General features: G+C 39.4%; 1 protein-coding gene across 1 annotated transcript; it reads right to left on the bottom strand.

The window, feature by feature from the left end:
- Positions 1 to 1,361: 1,361 nt before the first annotated feature.
- tmem260 (transmembrane protein 260) lies at positions 1,362 to 26,929 on the bottom strand. Its single transcript, XM_083545433.1, has 16 exons — positions 26,633 to 26,929; positions 21,659 to 21,690; positions 19,179 to 19,330; positions 9,541 to 9,718; positions 9,346 to 9,459; positions 8,735 to 8,914; positions 8,569 to 8,609; positions 6,847 to 6,933; positions 6,578 to 6,686; positions 6,219 to 6,391; positions 4,911 to 5,082; positions 4,671 to 4,810; positions 3,709 to 3,885; positions 2,663 to 2,716; positions 2,463 to 2,547; positions 1,362 to 2,169 (listed from the first exon to the last, which is right to left on the bottom strand). Exons 1-16 carry the CDS (start codon positions 26,736 to 26,738, stop codon positions 1,909 to 1,911), a joined length of 2,061 nt encoding a protein of 686 aa, XP_083401559.1. The 5' UTR covers positions 26,739 to 26,929; the 3' UTR covers positions 1,362 to 1,908.
- Between the last annotated feature and the right edge of the window lie 339 nt (positions 26,930 to 27,268).

Below are 27,268 nucleotides of genomic sequence, written 5' to 3'. Positions count from 1 at the left end.
TTCCATCTCAACTCCATAACACTGGTTAGCTGTAAATAGTCTCTTTCCTTCCTCATTGTTCCTTCCTTCCCTCCCTCCTATTTCCCCAAGTCGGTGGAAGGAGATAGGCCCTGCAGCTAAAGCCCTCTTTTAGCACGCCGCTGGCGCAGTCTATCAGCAAGGCACAGCAAGCGGAGGTGTCGCTTCTGCTGTGGCATTTCGGACAGTATCAACTCCTCTCCGGGAGCGAGGGGAAAAAAGAAAAACAGAAGGGGTATTATCAGGGAGGGATGAGTACAGCTAAGGCATTTTTCTCTTTTTATTCTCCTCCTAAGCCCCAGGCTGTGCTCCCAATCCGATTGGTCGATACAGCCAGGGATGTAAATGAAATGCAAAGAGCAATAAGGCTGGCTTTCCATTGCCACTGTGTAATTTGTCTTTTCCACTGCAACTCTCTCTTTTGGCTCTGGCTTGCATTGTAGTGCCACATTCTCGCTGTGTTCTTTTGTATATATGTCCTTGTTGCAATTTGGGCAATTTCTTTCTGTTCATAGCCCCACTGACCTGTTTGTTTACTCTCATCCTATCATGCTCTTGACTCCAGCCCTGTACTACTCTCTTTATTCAATGTCTCTTACTTTCTTCTCTTCATCCCAGAACCCCCCATATCCTGCTGGCTGGGCTCTCCACTCTTATCTGCTCAGGCGGCCCACATTCCAGTGTTGCTGTGGCGCCCTGCCTGCATCCACGGTCACGGCGATTCCATGGGTTACCACAATCCCTGAGATGAGAGAGGGAGAAACATAGCAACAATGGAATACGATGAGAAGAAAGAGAAAGCGCGAGGGATGCAAAGAAAGACAAGTCATGAAGACGGAAATCTAGCCAAAATTATGCTGGATTTTTTTTTTTATAGACATTATTTGCAAAGAAGCCGCACTCTGATACATGGGCCAAAAAATTCTGGTATGTATTATTCAGGCTGAAGGTGTGTATGCATAATTTGCAGGAAGGCTGTATTACATTCTGCATTCTCAGATCACACTATCAAGGATTACAAGCCAAAACGTAATTTCCGAATAGAAAATAAACAGACTCATCAAATTCATTGGCATGTGAAGTTTAAAGGAGTTGCAAGTAGACTGTGCAGTAAAGAAAAAGATGGGCCATTTCAAGAGGTTGTCCCCAGATTAGTGGGCCCTTCTTAATCTCTTTTGGCTGCTCCCAAATTGGGTTGCCTTCTAATCTCAATCCCAGACTGCTGTGCTCATAATGTGGAAGCCAGAGACACATGACAGCAGGAGGGAAAAAGATAATTATGAGTGTGTAAAAGGAAGTGGAAAGTGAACAAGGCAGAGAGATGATTCATTAATAAATAAACATTGGAATTATATACATTTATTTTTGGTACAAAATTAAAAACATTCTGAGCAAATTCAAAATGAAGGAACATCTTTTTTAAAAGATCCTCCACCTGGTCTACTTAATAGTATTGCAATTCATTTAACAACAAAAAAAAACTCCCAGCTTCGCACTCAGCTATGACAACAATGCTGTATAAAGAAAAAAAAATGTGTCTAACCTTTTTCAAAGGTTATTACAACACACACTGTGTATTTACAACGTCAAATAAGATCGTTCATTTATTGACACAATCTGTACATACAGCGTTTTATGAGGATCGTGTTCATCATTAACTAAGTGATGGTATCATCACATAGTCAAATAAATGCTGCGACAGCTTTCCCACTCATCTATATGATTCTCACTGAAATTGCTTGACTTGAGACATTAATCTCTCTGCTTCTTTTTCTTATCAAAGTTTTACCTGCCTATGCATCAGGAATGCTTTACTAGCATTCAAGTCCCTCAAACAAGCATAGCAACATATGGTAGTGTTCAGATTTTCCAAAGTTTCATGTAGTGGCCTTATGTTGTGTTTTTCTGTGCAAATCTGAGTCTGTCCCTCTCCTTGCTGAGGTGTGTGATGGCAGAACGGATGGCACTGTTCTGAGTGTCCGTGGGTTCTCTCTCAATATACCGGCTGAAGTGATGGATACTCTGGTTTATAAGAGTTTCTAGCCGGTGTTGTCCTCCTCCTGAACGCAGCAAGCGCTCAGCAGCCAAAGCTAGATTTTTATCCCAGTTAGCAGGATAGTCCTTCTGGGCATCCACAATTTGATGATATATCTGTAAATGTTTAAAGGGTTAAAAAGAGTTTTTAAGTAGAAGTCAGAGATGTTATGGTCAAAAAAGGCAAAGGAGCCTAATTATGTGATTATGTGATATTCACATGTATAAGTAATAGACTGATTTAAATATAAATAGTGTTGGGAAGTCGTAGTTTTAAATAACTTGTGCATAACTTAAAAGCATTTAGGCACAAAATGAGGGAAGTATACCTGTAAATAATAATTAATGTAAAATGAATGTAAAAATAAATAATAGGACAATAATATTAGTTCTTTAACTGTCATACACACGTTGTAAGAAAGCTCATAGAGGTGAGTCTGAGCTCCTCCCTCCATCCTCTCGGCAAGGTCAAAGAGGAAGAAGGCCATTTTCATCCTAAAAAGGATTTAAAAAATCATATTCTAGAAATTAGAATGGACAATAATGAAATGAAATGTATTGTTTAGACCTTGATGAACATTACGATAACAGTGATAATAGAAAGCATTACCTGGACTGCCACATTTCCTCATTGGCCACTCGTTCCCATGAGCCAGGAGGAAAGCTACAATAGACGATAACAAAAATCAGTAATACAATAATATATGAAAGTATAAGTATTTTTCATTTCATTCTACTATCTTGCACATCCTTATATCTATACAACACACTCTTTACTCCATGTTTTCTTCCACATTATTGGACCCCAAAATTAAAAATTATAAAAGATACCAAAGACAAGTGTAATTTATTTGTTATTATTATTATTTTTATTATATTATATTTTATATCAAGTTTGGAGAATGAATACATTTTAAACTGCACTAAGCATGCCAATGGTATCAGGTTCTTCTGTCCAAGTTTCTGTTAGCAGAAACAAGCAATCCAGTAGATCCTTGTAATAAAACATGTGACAGCTGATATTTCATGCCTGCAATCTTTAAAAGTGCTCCCATGTGCTAAATGACCCACATATTTCTGCACTTCTTTCGTTCCATTTCATTGCGCATAACCATGCGGCCTCTCCTTCAAAGGAATATTTTAGCATGTGACTTCCCGGCTAATATTTGGCTGCCAGGCAGGGACAGACACGCTTGTAGCGGCCGAGAGGAGAGTAATGTCACACCATTCAACCCTGATTAGCTCACTGAATGCCAGGCAGGCACGCAGACCCTCGGCGCTGAAGACTAGAACTAATTTCACTTTATACGCACGTATCGGCACGCTGCAGTTTAGAAAGTCATTAGGGTGGGGTCAACAGACTAATAACGACTTTGAAGCAGGAGACGATGGCTGCCTTCCCAGCAGGACCCAAATGCATTGGTTAAGTGGACTTCAGTGGAGAATGAAGAGAGAGATGCGGCAGGAAAAATAGCATGGCACTCAATGCTGCATTGTGCTCTATAGATCTCAATTTGAACAAGAATCACTTTTTCAGAAACTTAAAAATATGTATTTGATAGATAGGTGTGAGCTGAACATAAAATGTCTTCGAAAAACATTAGCTGGTGGAATAAACAGCATATGTATAATATGTAAATGAAGTATGTAGTGTACCTGTTATGAGGCTCACTCCAGTTGTACAGATTCTGTGTGCGCTGAACCCACTCCACAGGATGCAAGCGGCTTGTAAGGGGCATCAGCTGCTCACAGACACCCCACGGCCACAGAGAGAAGGACTTCTCCCAACTTGGGTCTCCTTCCGTCAAGCCAATGCACACAAATAGAGGCCGGCTACATGCAAATACATACAAAGACACACACAACAGGTGAGAAAAAAAAGGGAACATTTTGTTCTTCAGATTCTTGACAATTTGTTGGCTGGGTGTGCCAATGACAAAAATATAAACAATTTCCTATTCGTTTTTTTCTTCTCTTTTTAAGTCTTTCCATTAAACGTCAGCCAATTCAGATAATATAATGTACATACACTGTTTTATAAATCCCACAGCTTGTTCCAGTTATTCCTCTTGACCGGCCCTACTACCAATTTAGACTTTTTGTTTGTATGTGCCTCAGATATAGTTCTTCCAGCAAAAAAAAAAAAAAAAAAAGGTAAAACCAAATCTGAATAACAATTTCCTATGCTACTAACTGATCTTCTGGAAACAAATTATAGCTTGGACAATTTACACTTTTTTTTGTAGTCTAGGACTAAGCATTGATCCTATTCAAGCATCTGTCATGTATTTTTCCTTTTTTTTTTTTTTTCTTTTTTTTTGCCTTTCCCATTGTAATGCACTGAAAAAGACCCCAGGGTACAGTCACCAGTGCCTGAAGCCCCAGGCTCCAGGCCTCTGGCAAGGAAATGCTGCCGTCTGGTGGAGGGAGGGGGTAAACAACCCAAATCCTTATTTGCCTCCCTTTCTGGGCTTTGTGTGATCCATTATGGTATAATAAAATTAATCAGAGGTATGATGATCTTCAAGAGTAATTTAACTGCTAGCTAGTGACAATAATAAATAGCTGTATTGATTTCAAGGAACGCCATTACCAAAGTGTGTGCCTTTTAAACTCACTGTATATTGTGCTGAATAAACTGTTCAATGTTGAAGCTATTCTTCTCTTCGGTGTTAACTGGATCCCAAACTCGCCCAGGGAACTTTACTCCAGGAAGATGTTGTTGCAGCTTAGGCACATACCAGCCATAAGTCATCATCTGAGAATGAACAGGAATGTGGCATTGAAACACTATCAAAATGAACATTAAATGTATAATACAGAAGGGTATTTTACAAAAAAGTGCTTTGCTGTTAAACCTCTTGGTCGATCAGGCTTAGATCTGGCCGCAGCCCCTGGCAATAATGCAGGTAGCGTAGTGTGTTACCGGGTAGATCACCCTTGGTCAAGACCAAAGAGCTCTCTGGGAATGAGAAAATGAGCTCACGGGCAAATCTCTCCACAACATCGTTCCTACTCTGATCACACTCTCTGGAAGTAGACAAATTTGATACAACAGTCAGAAAGTAGGCAAAAGCTGTTCGACTTAAACAAACCAGAGTGTTCAAGAACAACCAGTAACTTATAAAGCTGAAGGTATGAGAATTTATTCATGATTACAGAAATGAGGTACACAGTACAGATAACTCTCTACGCGTTGACGTGTACAGGAGATCCATGACACTATCACACCTCCAGCTGGTCTGCTGTCAGCTCCTCTCCCACACAGAGGCAGTGGGAGAGTGAACGAACGATGCTAAACTTTCTCAGATGAGGCAGCTGAGCGCCTTGCCTCTGTAATCAGCCTCTGACAGGTGTGATGAGCGCCAACAAGTACATCCTTCCAAGCAGGCTGATCAAAGTGGCACAATGCGAGGCACCGAACCACATGGCTGTAATCTTTGCGACTGCTGTGGCCAGTACGCCTAATCAACCACAGAGCGCCGCCGCTTTAATCTGCATGACTAGCGTGGCCAGGACAGCAAATCAAGCAGAGAGTGAAAAGAGGCAGAATGTTATAAGCTCGGGAGCTTTTGATGTTTGATGAAGCATGGACGTGACGAATAATTAGGTGAGTGACTACCATGGCCGAGTCACAGCAAAAACCTACGACCCCGGTAAAAACATTTGAAGGGAGAGGAATAACAAATACAGCATGGAAAAAAAATCCTGAAACATTCATTTGAAACATTGTGCAGCCCTTTAACTCTAAGTCACACCTCTTATACCTGATAACACCACTAATATATCGGCAGGCTGTTAACACCTGCAGTCACTTTCTGACTTATTGACTCGCTTCATGATAATGAAAAAAAAAAAAAAATGTGTGCAATGAGTGAATATAGTTTTTTTTTTTTCCCTGTGTAGTTTTTGACAACACTTTTCAAAGTTATTAACACCCTTTTTTTTTATATTATTTCCTTAATGTCTAACAAGGTTGGAGAATATATTCATACTGCCAGGGTGAAGATTTTAATGTTCTCTCCATGACAGTGCAGGTTTTCTCCAGGGCTCTCTGGTTTCTCCTCTTACCTACTAAATATATGACCCTGACCAGGATAATGTTGTGGAATTAACAGCATGTGGCTTTGTTTACTGAGTTCATTCTCAAAAGCATGCATGGTCACCTTTGGTTTAGGTGAATCGTGTGTGAAAGAAGTCCTGCAGTGATGAGCCAGCCTCCAACGTTCCACACAGATCTCAGTCCCAGCCATCTCTCCAACATACACACTGTCAAGTTCAACCCCACACCAGCCAAAACACACACACCAGCATCAGCCTGTAGCCAGAACCGCTCCACCTACCCACATACACACACAGAGCTTCCATTCAATATTAGTCTTTTAGTGCTGAGCAAACAAAAAAAATTAATTACTCAGAGCATCAGTATGTGAATATTTCATGCAGTGCTGATATCACAGGTACCTTCCGTCCATGCATTACTGAAACTAATCATCTGTTTGTTACAGACACACTTGATACTCACAACTCCAAGCAGCAGTGGATTTTCAATGTCCAAGTTGGCTCTCCAGGCAAAGAACACGGAATAGACACTCACCATAACAGCAATCAGGCACACAAGAGCACGACATCTCCTGGGGTGAAAATAGACAATTGTTATTCTGCAATATACGGGTTTTCATGCAGCATCAAATTCTTGGCTGGCTTGTACATACATGACAAAATCTTTCAATCGAACTAACTGAAAGCAGCAAATTGAAATGTTTACATGCAGATTTGTCAGCTGAGACTTACCTATTAAATAAAGCATGCAGCAGAGCCAAGAGAGATAATATGAGCACAGGAACAGAGAGGTCAACCACACAGTGATTACACTGAACTCTGAAAGAAAACACATCAGCGATTAATGCACTTTATTTATGTTCATCTCTGCAACTGTTTTTTTTTGTTTACTGTCAATGTAAATCTGGACCTATTCCTAAAAATGTATGCAATCATTCAAGGATCTTCCGTAACTATTTAATCCTGCTGCTGTAAAATGACAATGCACCTTTTACAAAACACACACACACACACACACACACACACACACACACACACACACACAGAACTGGGGGAATGTTAGAGTAGACAAGTCACCTGATGTTTTAGGAAGGTCAAAGAAAACCAGAGGACACATAAGAACATGATGAGCATATATACAATAAACTGAGCTCAGGACGGAACCTGGGAAAAAATAATACCTGCTGCTCCTCCATGTACCCCAAAATCACTAGATGCGGTACTGATATATTTAATCATTTAGTTTAAGACAGCGGACCATATGCACCTTTTTTACGCTGGATGCCCTTCCTAACGCAACCCTCCCCATTTATCCAGGCCTGGGAACGGCACCAAGAGTGGCTGGGGTTGGTTCCCTGACCGGGGATCGAACCCAGGCCACAGCGGTAAGAGCGCTGCATCCTTACCACTAGACCACGATGCGGTTCTGATATAGTCAATAAATTTAGTTTATATTTATGAATGTTTCTGCCATGTCTCTCATGTTCTTTTTGCAAGTTAATGAGCATTTTCCTAGTGAAAGTGGTCTGACTTAACACCACCATGTCTCCTAACCATTTAATAAATATAATTCATGTTATAAATGAGTGACCCAAGCCTCTGAGTTATATGCCCAAGCAATTTTTATGGGAAAATTTATAGTAGAAATTGTCTTATTTTCGGCACATATTTTGGCCGTAACATCTCACGTACATAACATTTAGGCCAAAATTAGCTAAACAGTTGATGACAGAATACGGAAGCATGTGTACACAACACAGAAGTAGTAGTAGAGACACAGAAAGAGAGATATCAGCTCCCTGTGGTATATTTATACGCCGAGTTGTCCATGCTTGTCGTTTTCTGGCTGCTCAGCACTAAGCAGCAGCAATAGGGGGTTATGGGAAATGTGGAAGGTTAAGTGATGGGTAGTAGAGTGTCTTAAAATAAGCTCTTCCTCTCTGCTGGGGAGGGGTTTGGTGAAGAAATGATGGAGCTTTGCCACAGAAAAAATGTCCAAATAAGAATATTGCTCTAGCTGCCATCAGAATAATCTGTAATACACGGTCAATGCCAGCGATCATGCAGCAAAGCACAGCTGCCAAATTGAACTTACTAAGCACTGCTGCTTTACTAATGAAATAAGGTCACTGAAAAGTAAACAAAGAAGGTGTATCTAGAGGATTCTCTTACTTCTTTAAACTGTTACTACTAAATACTACTTTTTTGTTACTAATAGTCTTGGATCACCATTTGCATTTATAAACATTTGGGTTTTTCTTGGAGTTTAATTCAGCTAAACAAGTCATAAATGTAATCGTGAATGTAATTAAGTGAAAAGATTTGTCATAAAATGATGTCTTGACACCAAAAGATCAAATAAAAGTTTTTGAAAGCAGAGAAATTAAAACATTAATTTAACTCTGTAGAGTATGCATGACAATATTGAGCTCAGTATGGAGCAGATATACTCACTGTAGCATCTTCACCAGATTAACTTTACCCTCAGATTTGGCCTGAACAAAGCAAAAAAAAAGTGAAAGAGTATATATTCCTCACAGTCAAGGGCTAGCTGATATCATGCCAGTTCGCTTAACATATGTATCTACTGTGTTTACTGTACTTAAATAGGAGTGTGTACCAGGCTGAAGGTGCCGTACTCAGCCCTAAGCAGGTGTGTAAGCAGGCCATAGAGGGTCGTCTGGTCTCCCCAACTCCATCGAGCTTTGTTTAGGTACGAGAAAATGGGCAGGTAAAGATAGGGCAAGAATCCAGTGAGGAAACACACACCTAGAGATACTATTGCTGAAAAACACAGCCCCTGAAAGAAGAAATATCCAGCTGTTTCAACACTGAAAATAATTCCCACTTTTAAATATGAAATGCACTTTAGAATTTATTAGCACATTTTTCAGATGCAACTACTAAAAGAGCTCTCTTTGCTGAATGAGTTCCATTGAATTAATTGCTTTAAAACACAACAGATTGGCAGAATGTCCCATAATCTAGAGAGCAGCTTGCCAGCTTCTAAACACTGTTTGCAGAGTATGAGCTATTTCAATCCAAGACCCTGCTTAACTGGTTTGCAAAGCAATTAACTTTGAAGGCAGAGCACAGGAGTTAATTATGAGGCCCTCTAATTTTTCTAAATGAAAAATACTTTCAGAGCGTTTTGTACAATATATTAAATTTATACATAAAATATATACATAATATACATTAGTGCTAATATACTGTGTACTTTTTACTCACTTTGTAAAAGTAAAGCTGGAGTAAAGCCCAGGGAATGATGATGAGCACATATACAACCAGAGTGTGCTGGTTGCAAAGACTCAATCCACAGCACAGCGCCCCCAACAGAGCAAACTGGGAAACAACAAACAATAATGACAAGTCATACAAATTGCAAACATGCTGCTGTAAGATGTAAATGGCAAATATCGTTACCTTTCTCTTCTCGTCCACAACCTCTGCATTATGGAAGCAGGCCAAAAGGGAGAAAAGGAAACCCACAAATAGATTATTAAGTGAGAAGACTTCAGCCACTATTGACCACTGCCACACGAGTTTGGATAGAGCAAAGCTTCCACCTGCCAGCACAGCTCCTGGTCCAGGCCCAGCTATTCTGAGAGAAGAAACACACATTCAGTCACTACACACAGACAACTTTCTCTCTAGGATTACCCTAAGCTTCAGTTTTACTGCAGCTAATAAACAAAGCTACACATCCTTAATCCCCAACTTGGTGTGGATTACAGTCTGACTTTTTCACTACATGACAGTAATGGAGTGAGGTTACACTGCTGTCACTTTTATTGGCATAAGCAGAAATAAACCATCAATCCCTTTGGAAAATATCAAAATAAGACCACAGAGCAAATAAACAACGAAAAAAAAGCAAGCCTTATATTTCATTAGAGTCTGGCACTTTGGCACATACTTGTTAAATGTCAGTGTATATGCAGTAACCAGCAGCCATATGGTACTGGACAGCCTGGTGTGGCAGCTGGTGGTCACGCTGGGGGTTTGACCCTTACCAAAAAGCCCTAAATTAGCTGAAATTGAATAGCTCTGCACTGTTCTGTAATGAACATTTTTTTTCTTCGTCTAGTACATTAGGAGCAAAATGCACATTTCATGAATGCATTCAATACTGTAAAAGCGGAATATATAATATTTGCAAAAAAAAAAATAAAAAAAAATAATATATATATATATATATATATATATATATATATATATATATATATATATATATATAAATAAAACAAATATATAATATTGATTTATTACCTGAACATACTGTAAACACGCCCCAACAAATAATTTTAAAAAGCCATAGTTCACCAACTGTTTCTAGTTTGGTTGTTTTAATAATCAGCTTATCCAATCACATGCATTATTTTGCTAAAAAAAAAAGCTCATCAGACCATAGACTAGAAGAAGCTACATACTTTAAGGCCCCAGCTTAAAAAGGAGAGATTTTTCAATGATATATACAGTATAGGGCTGAAACGATTCCTCAAGTAACTCGAGCAAATGATTTGCCCTGATGCTTCATTTAGTCCACTTCACTACACACAGCTTGTTTCCCCACGGAACATTATTATTGACGCAACACCCGCTAAACTCTAGAGCTCTCTGGACAGGTAAAAATGGAAAAAATGGAAGAACAGCAAGAGAACAGCAAGGAGCGAAGAGAAGATTTATATGAAAGTCTGTTTCCACCACCACTCGCAAATTCTGTTGTTTTTTTCACAACTTCCCCTTTTTTTTCTTCTTTTCAGCCAATCGTTCAGAGTCACTCGTCCTGTAGTGCCAGAAAGCTTTACACATTGAAAATTAAATGGGATACAATCAATAGAATCACATGGTGTCAAACTAAGCCTCCGATCCCTGGAGAGAACTCTTGGAGAGTATTGTCTAACAATCAGCTCTGGAGGAGACGGAACAAGAAAGAGAAGCGGATGAGGCCTCGTCCATACACTAACAGATTCAAACTTCAAACTGACAACATGGTTACCGATGAATTCACCAGAAGTGTTAGATGTTTACGAGGAACAAAGTCACAATTGTGAGAAAAAAGTCAGTATCGCAAGAAAAAATGTCGGAAAAAACTTTTTTGTTTAATGTGACGGAAAAAAAGGCTTCCTTAGATTCAGGCCAAAAAAAATGAAAGTCCAAAGTTTGGGATCATTTCAAACTAAAACATTGTACAATGCGTTTACTTAACTATGTATTATATATAAAAAAAAATTAAAAAAAATCATAATTTTTTTTTTATTAATGTTTAATCTGAATTATTTTTTTTATTTGTGATTTTTTTTTGTATATATTTGTATTTGCACTTTGATTTAATATGCAATTTAAATTCACTAAATGGGTTTAGTTTTTACCGATATTCTTGTATGCAATTTCAGCAATAAAATGTTTGTTTTTAAAAAAAAAAAAATTATGAGACCGTCTCTTATATATTTAATATTGCCCTTTGATTAAAAAAAAAAAAAAAAGTATTTATTATCCGATTACTCGATTAATTGATGGAATAATCGGTAGAATATTCGATTGCTACAGCCCAAATAAAGTAAAAGAAATTTATATATATATATATATATATATATATATATATATATATATATATATATATATATATATATATATATATATATATATATATATATATTTATATATTTTTTTTTTTTCTTTTTTTTTTTTTTTTTTTTACTGTATTAGGGCTTTTTTAGATTTTTTTTTTAAACCCTGTCTGCTCTGAGTACTGAACCAAGAACATGGTCAACCAAAACTTGTCAGAATTATGTGCTCTTTGTTCCAAATTTAAAATAACTAATCTATGGCACTAGTTAAATTGGGTAAGCTGAAGTGCCACTATAAGTCGATACATAAGCACTTTGAATTGTCAACTAATAATCACTAGGAGTTAAGAAGTATTAGGACATTGTTATCACCCTTTTAATCATGTTGCTTATTCAGACCTTTCTAAAGAACTGTATTCAGATTTATCAGAATATTCGCCTCAAGTTACTTTTCAAGGTCTAAACATAAAATAATAACACTATCCACATCTCGTTAAGAGTAGTAAAAGACAATTTGCCTTAAGACCCAGTGCTTATTACTAAGACAAACTGGTGGAGAGAGAGCAAAGACACACCGAGGAAGGAGAATCAGAATGTGTGTAGGGGTAAGGAAGCCAGAAGAATCAGACTGGATAGAAATGCGGGAGGAAAAGTTGAGAATGATGCATGGAAGAGAGCTGGAGAGAGAGGGGGGGAACTCAACTCTGTCTAGCACATTGGTTTGGAGAATTTTAGCGAGCTTGACAATTAAAGTTGGGGGGGTAGTCAGGCGGTATGGCCCTCTCCTCATTGTAGCGAGTGGCTTAGAGTCCTCATCAGCCTATCAGCTAAGTGACAGGCAGAGAGCTGCTCTATTCAGCAGCACAGATACACGCCGCGGGCCAAGCGGCTGCCAGGTCCCTCCTGACCCTGCAATCCCTCGCCGCTGACAGCTTCAAGCTCCATGGCAAATTAGGCGCTCTCACATTACAATCGCACAAGACAGATTCCATTAACGGTATCTGAAATTGAGTAGAGAGCAGGGCCCCCGCCTTATCAGACCTGACTCATAAGCAGCGGCAGCACTGCTGCAGCGCGCACGCTTAATCGCAAGCCATGATACCATTTAGACGTTTCCAGTGCCGTTTTGCCTGCCGCTGTGATAGTCGGCCACAAAAGAGCCTGATGAGACTTAGGCGAAGGGGAACAATGGAGCTTTTGCAGGGAAAGCAAAGTAAGTCTGGAAAAAAGAGACAGAAGAGAAGGGTAAGGATGGGAAAAAAAGAGGAAAATGGGGGGAGTGGAACTCTTTGACTGTTCGCCTTCCTCCTCTTTCCCAACCTTATTTTCACAGTCCTTTTATTTTTTTTTCCGTTTCAAACAATATGGAGCATGTTTGGGAATGTGAATATAAGCGCACTCAGGCTAATGGGGTGTCAGAGTGGCAGCAGAAATATTAGCTACTTAGTACTCACACAGACAGAAAAATGAGGAGTATCCGCAAGCACTTTGGTTAAGGTGCAGACCCCCCACACACCTTCAAATCTACCCCCCTGTGTGTCAATTAACCCCAGCACACTTTGAAAGCAGGGGGCTACAGTAGGAATTCTATCCAGAAGCAGAGGTCCTCAGTGTGAAACATCACATCCAGTCTGCTTTTAAACCTCCCCCTAAACGTCAGCAGCTCAGGTTGACAGAAGTGCTCAGCTGCATTCACTCCCCTCTTTAAATCTCCATCCCTCTAATGACGCTTGACATCTCTCTATTTACGAGTGTCAGTTAGTCTAAGGGAAGGTGTTTGATGAGCTTCATGTTACACGTCTCTCATTTCTGCACTTGCAGGACCACCCGGGTCTATCTTACTCCCCCTCCGTCTCGTCTGCTTCTCTCTCTCTCGCAGCTCTGTGATAAGAGAGAATGAGTGACACTCCAGTGCAGCATCACCGGCATACTTGCTTTAATCTCAGTGTGCTGTCTGAGATGCTGCTGTGTGCTTTTCTGCAACTAAATTTTACAGCTGTTCAACAAAAAAAAAAAACACTCACTAATGTAAAGGAAGTTATACATATATATCATATACACAACTTCTCATTCAGATCATCTAAAAGATTTAACAGGCATCAAAAAAACAATGAAAAATTTGAAAATTATGGCAAAATCTTTTAAATGTATTATTTTTACCTTCCCAAATTAACATTTAGTTTATATTATTATCATTTTGCATGTCGATTTAACTTCTTAAACATATACAACATTTTAAATTGTGATTTGAAAAAATATATTCAAAACATAGCAGGTGAACACTTCAGGTCAGCTTGTCTTTCAAAACATTTGTTTCTTTAATACCACAAAATAGCTCATTAAATGTGTAATAAAAGAGCCAACATACTACATTCACTATGGAAATGTATGACCACACCTGTGCTCACAATGAACTGCAGTGTGCAATTTAAAAACATAAAACACAAAGTAATAGGGTGTGCTGGATCAAGTGATATTGTAAACTGCTGAATAATGAAGGTGAAAGACTTTGCCTATTTAAATCCCATTTGCATTTACAGCATAATAGTTATAATTAGGCCTACTCCGGCTGCAATATATATATTAGCTGCAATAACGTAGATGTTAATTTCAATACTATTTTCTCATTCACAATTATATTGTATGGGTTTTTTTGCACTTTCTATTACTAATTATTTCAGACTTATAGGCTAGTGTTTGGCATTCAAAGGTGGCAGTCATAATACTATTGAAAAACCCTAACTTGAATGCCCTGAAAATTTAAAATACAAACAGATACTAAGCAAACGGAAGGAAAAACAAAAACAACTTAAGCAAGTGACCAATCAATTACAGGTAGTCGTCGACTCTCTTACGACGATTCGACTTTACAACCACAATCGCTAGTCGCGGCGTACGACAGTGCGTACCAGCTTCCAGCATCATTTTACAGTACTGTACATATAGCCTACTCTACTTATGACCAAATCGTGTTACGACTGTCGTACGCCGTGGCTACGCTGCTAGCCGTGGCCTACGACAGTGCATACCAGCTTCCGGCATCATTTCACAGTACTGTACATATAGCCTACTCTACTTACGACCGGTATGTTGGTCCCAATTGTGGTCGTAAATCGACGACTACCTGTACAACATTGAATTCTTTTACAGAATCGGAAAAGAAAGTTTTATTCCGTAGCTACAATCAATTAATGAAAAGATAAAAATAAGGACTGTACTGCTTTACCCCAAATGAGCTCTATAGAAGCTAATATTATCATTATAATTATCCATTAATTCAAGGCACTGTATATCTAAAGTTTAGTTTGTTATGATGGGTTTAACTGTTTATTTTGAAATGTAACTCCACATATTACAAAACATGCATCAGGAAATACAGTATTGAGTATACATTATACAGCATAAGGCCAATCGACAATCATTTTACCACTGATTCGTAGCAGATATTCATTCTATATCTAATACGGAACAATAAACCTTTCAATTTAAATGGTTTCGATGAGAACAGCCGCGAGGTATTTACAGGTTTAAAGGTTGGAGGAAAGGCTGAAACAGGACATTATAGAACAGTCTGTGCAGTGCGTGCTAGAAATTAATCGTTCCCCAAACAATAAGGACACTAAAACAATTTCCAGCAGCAAGCCATCTATAATCCGCTAACTACCCGCACCATGTGGAAAAACAGACTCTAAGTGTGTATGTTATTCGGCAATTTCTTCCACCATCATTATTGCAGCAAAGTCATTAGACATCTGTGGTTCTGAATTATGCACAGTTGTATAGACTGTATTAATTTTGAACATATGGTAATAGGCAAATGCTGATCCTCTCCTTGCTTGGCGACTGCCATTAGGAAGTGCCTGTGGAGATGGAAAAAAGTAATATGGATATAATACTGACTTCCAGTGTAGCAGACACAATCTTGGGCCTCCAGGCAAAGAGAAATTAGAGTAATTGTATAATACTGTAAATGAACTGTATTTCCCCTCTATTCTGAAGCGAATAATCAGAGAGAAAGTCTTCTTTATTAAATATCTGTTAAGGAGTATTAATGCATGTATGTCAAATGAAGCATTGGTCATGCTGGGGGTGGCCATTTATCAGCAGTGTCTTACTGTGTGGTAACTTCGAGCACGGCTTATGATACAGTTTGGATAAGGCAGACATTTAAAGAAAATGGATTCTTCTGTTTAACATTTGTTATGTGCTTTAAAATCAAGCCTTCCTGCAAAAAACACAGAATAATGTATTTTAGCAATAATGTATCTTATGAATTGCTCGAAATCACACTTACATACAACATTAACATGGCCTGATTGGAAAAAAAAACAATAGAGAACCATGCAGGACTGGATGAACGTGGCATCAATGAGGAAGAGAGCAGAGTTACAGCCATATGGTGAAGACCCCTTGAAAAACAAAAAACACAGTGAGACAGGTGGGCTCTGGAGCGCAGCCAGCTGTGAAATCAGCTGCTGTACTCAGGCCTGGACCAGTCTGATCTTGGCAGGTGTGTACCATTGCATATGTGAAAGAGATAGGCCTAGGCGAAGAAGCAGCAGGGAGGATGGGTGGAGTCCCTTTTAGACCGCATGGCTGATTGTGTTATGTAATGAAGTTCTCAGGAAGGTGTGAAAAATGCTGAGTGTTGGTTGTTTATTGCTTTGATTTGAATCAGAATTAGGTAATTATGAATCAGTTACTATTAAATGAAGTTCTCCAATGTCGTGTATAATAAACATTTTGTGTCTTCAAAATGAACTACAAAACATCTAACTTCTCCATCAAACAGCACGGTTCACCAGCAGCAAATGAGCACTATTAGTATATTGAGTAAATCAGTATAGTATAGTAAGTTATCAGCATCTTGACTGAGAGTGCATGTTGCATTTTCACTGGAAAAAAAAACATACATGAGACAACCAAAAATAAGAGGGGGCGTGGCTTTGATTTGGTTGTTCTGCTAAAAAGGTAACAGAAACGGTAATTAATCAGAGACTTGCCACTAACCTACTACTGAGAATTTTCATTCCAGCAGAGAAGCATTTCCAGGCAGAGAAATTAATCAGGGCGTCTGTGTGATTGTGTTTGGTCAGTCAACAACCTGCACAACCAATACGTCCCAGTTCAGCTCACTTGGTACAGGAAAATTAACTTCAGCACAGGTATAGTATGGCTTTCTTAGCGATAAAAGTAAATTACACAAATGAGGGTTACTAGACATTTAGAGGTAAATTGTTTTATTTATTTATCAGAAATTTGACTTAAAAGTTTGCTTTAAATAAAAATATCTAGAGAATACTTGTGCTAAAAAATGTTCTAAAGCACAAACCTAATACCTACATAATAATCATATATTTTATTTAGATGAGTAAAAAAAATTTTTCTCACAAACTACGATCTCAAATAGCTATATATTCCCTACAGGTTTGAAAGCAACATTTAATAATTACTGTTATTATTGAGGCCGACCTTCCTCAAAGGCTCATCAAGGACGAGTGTGAAAACATAATAAGACATTCAATTTTGCTATCAACCATGTGGGTTCGAAAAGTGTTTCAGTAATTGACAAATCAAAGGGAGGCCAAGTGATGGGTTCATGAAGCGAGTAACTCAGTTTTTGAAAGGAAATGGCTTCCAAACCAATCAGTACACACAGACATCCACCTCGTTTGACTTAGAACATCAAAGACTCATTTTTCTGAGGATCTTCCAGTTCATTTGGAAATTTAAATAATAAGGAAAAAACTTGGCTCACGTGGCATTTGCTAGTTACTCCAAACTATAGGAAAACTTACACTCAGCTAGAGTGTCAATATAAACTTCAATGCAATGCTTTCCCTAATTTATTGCTTAAAAGTTTAAATACACTTTTGCTCAATTGTACTGTTAACAGTGCTCACGGTTTTGTACAGTTCAAAATGTTTCAGAAAATATTACTGACTCATGTGGTATTTAAATGACACATATTTTATATGCAAAGCCCAACCTTGTGATAAAGTGCACAAAGGCACTGCGGAATGAAGTAGCGTAAGGTGCCAGGGTGGCAGTCTGGGGAGAGGCCTGCCCGGTAGTGCTCCTGCTGGGTGTGGTATGCCATTTCAGCTCTCCCACCAGGCTTAGAGCATACACCTGAAGACCCCAATGCCAATCCAGAAGGGCATCCCAGACAGTGCCGGAAGCTCTGAAGCCCCAAAATGTCTCCCCCTCCCAGCCCTGGCATCTCACACTTGCCAGCTACAGCTCTCAGCCTAGTAGATGAGCATGAGGCCAAAACCACACACCATTAAAACCTGTTATACGCTCAGCTGAAAATATAGATTATACACTGACACGTAAGGACTTTTGCACTGGAATGTGTGGCACCAATGTGATCTGTTCTGCATCTTTGTGTGTGTGAGTGTGCCTATGTATGTATGTATGTATGTATGTATGTATGTATATATATATATATATATATATATATATATATATATATATATATATATATATATATATATATATATATATTTATTTTGTGTGTGTGTGTGTGTGTGTGTGTGTGTGTGTGTGTGTGTGTGTGTGTGTGTGTGTGTGTGTGCTTGTGTATCCCCCATCAGCTGCAGGGATAAAGGGAGGTGGAAGCCCAGGATATGGGTAATGACTTTTTAGTCTCTTAATCCAAAATTGGATCTAAATCCTTTCTGGATTAAGAGTAGGAGTTGCATTTTACATGTGGCCTCAGGGCAAATCTTTGGTCAGCTAGGTTCACAATCTTTACTGAAGTGGCTCCCCTGACCTCAAGCAAGTCATGCAATATTTACATCATTAAGGAAGTCCTGCACAGCAATGAAATGTATTCATTTCTATAGATGTAAGCGCATTTTGGTTACACTTGGTTAAGTTTTGCAGTTAACAAAAAACAAAACAAAAAAAAAACCAATATGGGTATGAGTATCAATTAATACTCAATTTAGATGTATTTTCAAATGAATGGTGTGAAAACTGTGCAATATCAAAAGGAGAGAACACAGCATCATGCTACTATACAAGCAACATTAACTTTTACACCTACAACTCTAACTGTAACTCTACATTAACTGGATGGCAAAAACGAATGTCTACATTTAACGCTGGATGAGTGGAAATGTACAGATGTCGCTTAACAGCTGTACAAAAGAGCTTTTGCAGTGTGAAACTAAACTCACCAGTTTCAATAATTTATCCTAAAACTGGTCCTAGCCTACAGTGAGATCATAAATCCACTTGCATGCACATTATATTGATATCATGTATCATGTCACTGATGTATAAATACTAATTAAGTTACTCTTTTTGTTATTAGTATTGATGAGTAATTGTATTTACACTGAAAAGTTTACTGATGCCCAAAATAGTATTCAGAAGCATTCCTGTGGGTTCATCCTTTTCCCTTTTTTCATAGCTTTATAAGACAGAAAGGTTTATTACAATAATTCCAGTCACCTACATGGTCAGGTGAGAGGTTCCTACCTGCAGACTGTGTAGCAGAGCGCACCACTAGCTAAGGCCCCCAACACAGCACAAAGCACATTGACAGCATGTGCAGGAGTAGCAGCAGGAAGCAGAAAAAGGGCCAGTGAGGCCAGGATGGTGAAGAGGGGATATCCAGGGGGATGGGCCACCTGAGAGAGGACAACATTCAGAAAACTGACACACTGCAACAAAGAAAACATTGTAAGATGAAAGTGACCTGATCTAACCACCACCCCGCCACACACCCACCCTCTCCCTGCTCTCTACTCAAGGACAGCCTCTGTTTCATTAGTTACAGCTTCTGTGCCTCAATCACTTATACACACATACACATCCACATCTCCTCCTGATAACCCTCGAAAGCCCTGATCTCCTGTCTCGTTGCATTCCCAGCAATTAGGCACTAAGTCCCCTCAGGAGCGATAAGGGCTGAGCTATTATAGGCTGCCGCTCTCCTACTGGCCTGATAACACACACAGGCATGGCAGAGACACACAGCACACTCTACTGTAAGGGGATGTCTGAGAGATGAGAATAAAAAGAGAGAGCAAGAGCTCTGTTTGAAGAGAGATGCTCTGTTTGGGAGAGCATTGACTAATATGATGTGTGATGGCAGCTAGGGGCAGGTACAAATGATAGAAACACAGTATTAGACATATTGCCGTATAGCAGCGGTCCCCAAACTTTTTTGCCCCACGGACCGGTTTAATGTCAGACAATATTTTCACGGACCGGCCTTTAAGGTGTGGCGGAAAAATACAACACAATAAAATGATACGACCGGCATAAAACCGGTATTTTTTTTAAATATAATAATAAACGTGCATCCACTGTGTTATTTTGTGTCCATTTTGCTAGCTTGGGGGTTTTAATTTGAATGTAATTTAATGTATTATGTGTTCGCGGCCAGAGCAGCCCCTTTAAAAAGGTATGCGGATGTAGGTAAGACATGTAACCGAGGGAAGCATCATGACATGCATCAAGAGTGAGTCATAGACAGATGTGGTGGAGAGAATCCAGTAAATATCCAAAATAAAACATCGTTTTAGAATCAGATAATAAATAAAACAGAAATAATGTAAGTTATGTATTCTTTCTGTGTGGCCCGTTACCAATCGCCAGGGGGTTGGGGACCACTGGCGTATAGAATATTACTTTATACAAAATATTGTATATAGTATTTTAATTTGTTTTAATATATTTTATCGTTTATTTGATAGTATTTATAGCTCACACATCATTAGGGGATATGCGTAGTCAATAACGAACACAATAACAACTTACGAACAAATTCATAGTACGAACGGTCATTCGGAAAGTAACTCGTTCGTTAAGGTGGGGAGCGTCTGTGTACATATTACAGCATGGTGGTGAAGTTGTAATGTGTCTCAGTATAAAACATTTTTTTTTCAGTATGCCTGTGACATTAATAATGATTAACAAATGTGCTCTGTTAGCAGGCTTATTTGCATTTTTGTTACCTTCTGGAATATGCATACAGAGATCTTGAGATCATGAAACATGATATACTGTGACAAGAGACAGGAAGAAAAAAGAAATATTTGAAACACTGTGGGATGGATGAAAGCAGAGATCAAGAGAAAGTGTGCGGGAAACAGAGGGCACAGAGAGGACAGAAGAAACAGAGACAGTATGGCAAGCAGATGGTAGGGTCATGAAGGGCACCCTGCAGAGCCAACAAGGTGATCATGAGATGGAAATAGAGGTGTGTGTGTGTGTGTGTGTGTGTGTGTGTGTGTGTGTGTGTGTGTGTCATGATATCATTCAGGCCTGTGTGTTAGCAGAGTGTTAGGTGAAGAATTCGAGGTGGAATTGTGCCTGAGCATGTGTGGTACACTACAGAAGTGTAGAACACACAGGTCGAGAGCTGGGATAGAGTGAAGCGGGCATGCTTCAGGGAGCTTAAAGGAGTAGATCCAGTGCTCGAGGGAGAAGCAGTAGGGTAGAGCCAGCGGCCTGCTGCCCGGAGAGATCGCTGCAGCCCGAGGCCACACGGACAGAGGGAGCGAGGGATTACTGGCACTGACACTGCCACAGCCTCCCTAAAAGGATCACGGCAGCGTAATAAACTTTATTAAATAATATAACTTATTATAACTGTTAACCCGATTTGGTTCATTCTTCGCGGCTTACACAAGCACACACATGCATGCACAAAAAGCAAAAGGGGTTGAGAATAATGAGCCTTGTACTATACGTAAGGCAAATCCTCCAAAAGCCATTGCTTTACCATTCAGTATAATTGGATTTAAAGTACGGGGTTGCAAATTATAGCATTCTCTACTCCTAAGTTAGTGAAAGAGGTACATAAAATGGGGATAAAAGGATAAAAAAACCTGTAGCCTGCAAAATAAATGAATCAACCATTTTTTTCTCCCCACATACTTAATTAAACTTCCTTAATGCTTCTAAGAGTTAATGAGTGAATTGATTAAACAATAACAGTTAATGCTTACCCCCAGCACACAAGCAGCGGTGATCAACTCTCCTGTGGTAGAAATAACAGAGAGGGAAATTAATGTAAACCCAATAATTATTATTAGGGGACAAGTCAGCTCCCGAAAGTTTTCCCGAATCAAATACTTGCACTGGGGTTTTGCATTAATTTGCCTGGATCAAAACCTGCAAATCTTCCCAGTGTGACATTTCATAAGCGACACGCTCATTCTCTTCTATCGTTTGACGCTCTCTTGATCCCCAGGCAGGCACTGGTGTGTGCGCGCCACACACACACACACACACACACACACACACACACACACACACATACACACACATACACACACACACCTTCATTCAGTCTCTCCAGAGTCCCCATTTGTAGAAAGAACGTACTTATTTTCAGACACACTCATACACTCTCACTATGCACAAGTCTTTTAATTTATCCAAAACTGCATACATCATCCCATCCCCAATCCCTCCTACAGGTCTAAATGTAATGCCACATACACTAAACACACAACAACAACAAAACATTTAACATCCTCAGCCCTCTGCCTAATTGTAATGTCCTTTCTCTTTTTCCTACATACACATACACATGCAGGCACAAGTGTCAGAGTCTCACAGTGGCGGGCCGTGTATTTAATACCTGGGCATTTTGTGGGGAAAAAACGCAAGTTTTGTGATACAAAAACGCAATATAACAGCATGTGGCATTACAGAGAGAGATGCTTTTTACTTTTTACTAAAGCAAGAAACCCACTTAAGACAACTCCAAACCTCTACACTACCACCGCAAATGTGCACCTACATCACCTGGAGCAGTTCAGAATCAATATTTGTCTAATAACATGACAAAAACATTATTATTACCGGAGATGCAGACTGATCATTTACACCGCTCCTCAGAGGCTGTAAGCCAGTGGTACCGCTCATATTCACTGGTCTGGAAGTGGTGAACAAACCCTTTCAATGGCTGAGACAAGCTAGCTAGCTTCAGGGTTGGCCAACCTCTCCTAGCCATCTAGCTTTTCTTGAAAATGTATTTTTAAGTATGTCCGAGACCAAATCAATTTCTCTTCCTCCGTAGGCATAAAAAAGTCTAACTCAGATTTATTAATGTGTGCAGAGCTACACACATGTTTTGCCAGTCAAACTTGGCTGTAACATTTTGCCTCGGACCAACTAATCAGAGGACAGAAAAATGCTGACGCTATTCTGGGCCCGCTAGCTGCCCTGTGAGGCGAATATGAAATCTGATTGGTTAAAAGAAACAGATTTATTTCTAATAGAGACCAGGGTAGACATGCCAGCAGTACTGACTTTGCAGGCCCTGGGCAGATTAGATTGACATGGTAGCACATAGAGGCTGAAATCTGACTGGACAAAAAATCTACATACACATACTGGAAGCAGTGCAGCCAAAAGAAACGCTACGAAATGAAGAGAATAAATTGTTGGAAACAAATGAATACAAATGAATACAATTTTATGGAACAAATATTTTAGGTTGTGAATGTAGGTCAGTGCTTCTGATAGTGTTTAGGCCAGCAGAGAAGACTTTGCTGGCCGTGACCACCTGCCACTGGAGTCTTAAACAGGACAAATGTACAATGTAAAAACTAAAACACTTATGTTGAGGTACAGTGACCAATCAAATTGTTAGTATTATATAAGTCTCATGACACATTTCAAATGCAATGTAATTTTAGACCACATTTATATTTTATTATATTCTACATAATAATACATGTAAAAACCCTTTATACTTATACTCAAAATCCATACCAATCACAAATAAAAAAAATAAAAAAAAATTCCAGAAATATTAAAGTGAATTTCCTGAATCAGCACATCAATGTGTGCTAACACTATTCTAAATTTCACACACTGTCCTGCCTTGTGGAAATGAGGTTGTGCCATTGCATCTGATGTTTCTTCTTCTTCTTCTTCTTTTGGCTTCTCCCATTACGGGTCGCCACAGCAGATCATCCGGTCTCCATACCCCCCTGTCCTCTACATCTGCCTCTTTCAACCCAACTACCTGCATGTCTTCCCTCACCACATCTATAAACCTCCTCCTTGGTCTTCCTCTTTTCCTCCTTCCTGGTGGCTCCATCCTCAGCATTCTCCTACTAATATACCCCATGTCTCTCCTCTGCACATGTCCAAACCATCTCAATCTCGCCTCCCTCACCTTGTCTTCAAAAAGTCCTACATGCGCTGTCCCTCTAATAAACTCATTGCATCTGATGTGTCAAGTCTTTAAAAAAAAAAAAATGCAAACAAAAGAAAAGTATGTTAATAGATCATAAATCTAATAGCTCTAAATAAATGTATATGTATGTATATTTAATCCCTTTAAATTAAGGGATTTTATTTCATATCAGACCAAAAAAAAAGACCTTTTACGGTACCAAGGACATCCTGGCTGTTTGCAAATAGAGGGAATTCAAAATATAGGGAAAAAAATCTGAGAAATGCTGTCTGATGCAACACTAACCAGTGGAAAATCCTATAAACTGTGCTTGCTGATGCAACCCTAAATGTTCAGTGAATTGCTAAAATTCCGAAATTGGCAGTTCCGACATTTCATTGAAGCACGGATGTTTGTGCCGTCATGTTGGAGCTTCTCTATCTGGGAGTGCAGGCTCCTGACTCTTCAGTGCTGGAATTTTCTCTGCTTTCACTGTTTGAATTAGCACACCCATGAACAGACCACATCACACATGGTGAGGTCATGATGAGAGCCATGTCTGCAAGGACATAACTTCCTCTTTAATCAAATTTCATTAAGTCATATACAAAGGCAGATATAACTCTCTCTCTCTCTCTCTCTCTCTCTCTCTCTCTCTCTCTCTCTCTCTCTTTATTCATCTGAATAATGTTTTAGAGCAAAAGGCTACACCAGCTAGAGTAAAGAGGGAGGTGGGGAGAAATACAATGAAAGTGGAGAAGCAGAAGAAGGAGCCAAGTGTCTTTGTGATAGCAGAGCACCGGGCAGTCTTTCTCCCCTTAATCTTAATCATTTCCACACTCAAATTCCTAGACAACAGTAGTCCCGTGGGGAACTCGATTAGCCTCTCTGGGGCGCTGCACACCTAAAGGGATTAGGGGTGCAAGACGGAGACCTGGAAATATTCTGCCGAGCGTTCAGCTGGCACTGATTTTGCGCACCAGGCTCTGTGTTTTCTACCTTCAAAAAGCACTGGATAGGAAGCAGAGAAGTAGTTAACAAAACAGAATGATGGCCACAGCAATGCCATTACCCCACTGTTTTCAGGCAGAAATTGTTATAGTTATTTTAGACATATTTCTGTATTAACACTGCAACCACCATATTTGCCAGATTACACAGGATTTTAAGAAACAAATAGTAATGCAAATACACTAAATGCAGGTAATCCCCGACTTGCGATGAAGATGCGTTTCCCATGACCCCATCGTAACTTGAAAATATTGGAAATCAAGGCATAGCCTAGCATATCCAGGAGTCTTAAAGAATGGTGATCAGTATGGGGTAGTATACTGTAATTTGTTAATAATATAACAAATTACAGGACATGATTTAGCAAAACAGAGCAATTGATTATAACGTACTGCATAAACTATATAGTATACAGTATATGTATGTGGAAGCAGCCACGTGGACGAGCGCCGGTTCGTGAACGGAGGGTGGAGCACACACTGCACCGTTTGCCTGCAGCACGAAACTTTAAATATTTGTACAATTTTGTCATATTGCAATTATCATCATAATATCGAAAAATCTTTAATCAAACCATCATAATTTGAGGACCATTCACATTTTAATGTGATTTTTAAACATTGAACCTTTACAGATTTAGTCCCCTTTTGCCGTTATAATCACATCCACTCCTCTGTGAAGGCTACGATTCTGAAATGTGCCTGTGTAGATATAGCCACAAGAACTTTAGTAGCATCAGTCTGTGATGTTTAGTGAAAAGCCCTGGTGCACCATCCATGCTCCCAACCATCCCAGTGGGCTTGAAGTCAGTCAGTGCTCTGTTCAGGCCACTCATTATGTTCCACATCAGCCTCAGATCTTACTTTTTACAACATGAAAACATGCTTTACAAACATTTATAGGCTTTTGGATGCAGTAAATGAAAGTCGTAAAAAAAACAAGCAAACTGTAGACAATTATTCAGCTTGATGTTGGCTAGCTAACATAAAGTGACCATTCTGTAGGTTATGTGCTGTTTAGTAACAGCCATGGCACTGCTGTTCGATCAGTCACAGCAAGACCTAATCAGCAGCTAGTAATTGAAATACAAGCTCTGTTTGATGAGGAAATACATGCAAGAAAATTAACCTAAGATCAGCTAGTGATTTAACTACAAGTTGCAATCTGGCTTGGGGCCAAGATATTAAAATAGATATTAATAAAGAAAAAGTGGTATATTAGTGATACAATAATGACTGGATCAGGGCTGAAACGATTCTTCGAGTAACTCGAGTAATTCGAATAAAAAAAAAAAAAATCAATTGAAATTATGTCCCTGGAGAGAGCTCTATCTAACAATCATCTCTGGAGGAGATGGAAGAAGACAGATGAAGCAGAGGTGACCTCGTCCATACAATAACAGATTCAAACTTCAAACCTACAACATGGTTACCGGTGGATGCACCAGAAATGTTGGCTCTTTACAAGGAACAAAGTCGCAATTGCGAGAAAAAATAGGCGGAATTGTGTGAAGAAAGTCAGTGGGAATATGATAAAATGGCTAAACTGTCATGGGTTCTCCAAAAGCAGGACTGGGAACCTGTGCATTATCATTTGATCACGTTAAGAGCATACACACACACACACACACACACACACACACACACACACACACACACACACACACACACACACACACACACACATCCATATATGCATGCTTGCATGCGCACACCTGTAGAAAATAAGAGCTGATTGGCTGCGTGTGATCTAAACAAAAGCACGCGCGGCAGATTACCTGAGTCTCCACCGCTGACAGCGCGCGGGACACGGGGCAGGTACAGCGCGAGGACGCACGCTGCCGTCGCTCCTGTTAAAGTCCAACACTTCCCGATCGCACGCATTTCACAACCCCTGACCGAAAGCTCTTCGATTACACTTCGGTGTATGGATTTAACGGCTTGGTTGGGACATTTTTGGGGAAAATCTTATTCTCTAGACTTCAGAGTTCCTGCCGGTTCCGGAGAATGCGGTTTCTTCGTCAGTGCGCATGCGCGGCTAGTCATGACGTCTACTCCTATGGCTGCACTGAGCTGCTGCCGACATGCTTGTGTTTATAGCGTCATTTCCTGTTCAAACAACAACGTTTCACGTTACTTAGCCTGCAATTGAATCCTGTTTCTAAAACATACAGTATGCATTGATTTATTGCTCCATCGGATACAAATTTCCAACCTGCCCACATGTTTGACACTCGCTAGAAAAAATTTGCATTTGACAAAACTGTTCTTTTTCTCGACGTATACATGCAAAGAAAAATAATCTATTTCTACATTTTATGCAGAAATCCAACATTTAATAAAGTGTACACGTGTGCTTGGCTGTTTAAACACTGCACTGTGGAAGGCAGATCAAAATAAAGGCCTCATATGTC

Source organism: Silurus aristotelis (assembly GCF_946808225.1).
Source record: "Silurus aristotelis genome assembly, chromosome: 6".
Lineage (NCBI taxonomy): Eukaryota > Metazoa > Chordata > Actinopteri > Siluriformes > Siluridae > Silurus > Silurus aristotelis.
Note: the sequence above shows the minus strand (reverse complement) of the source record. Positions and strands in the feature narration are given on the sequence as shown.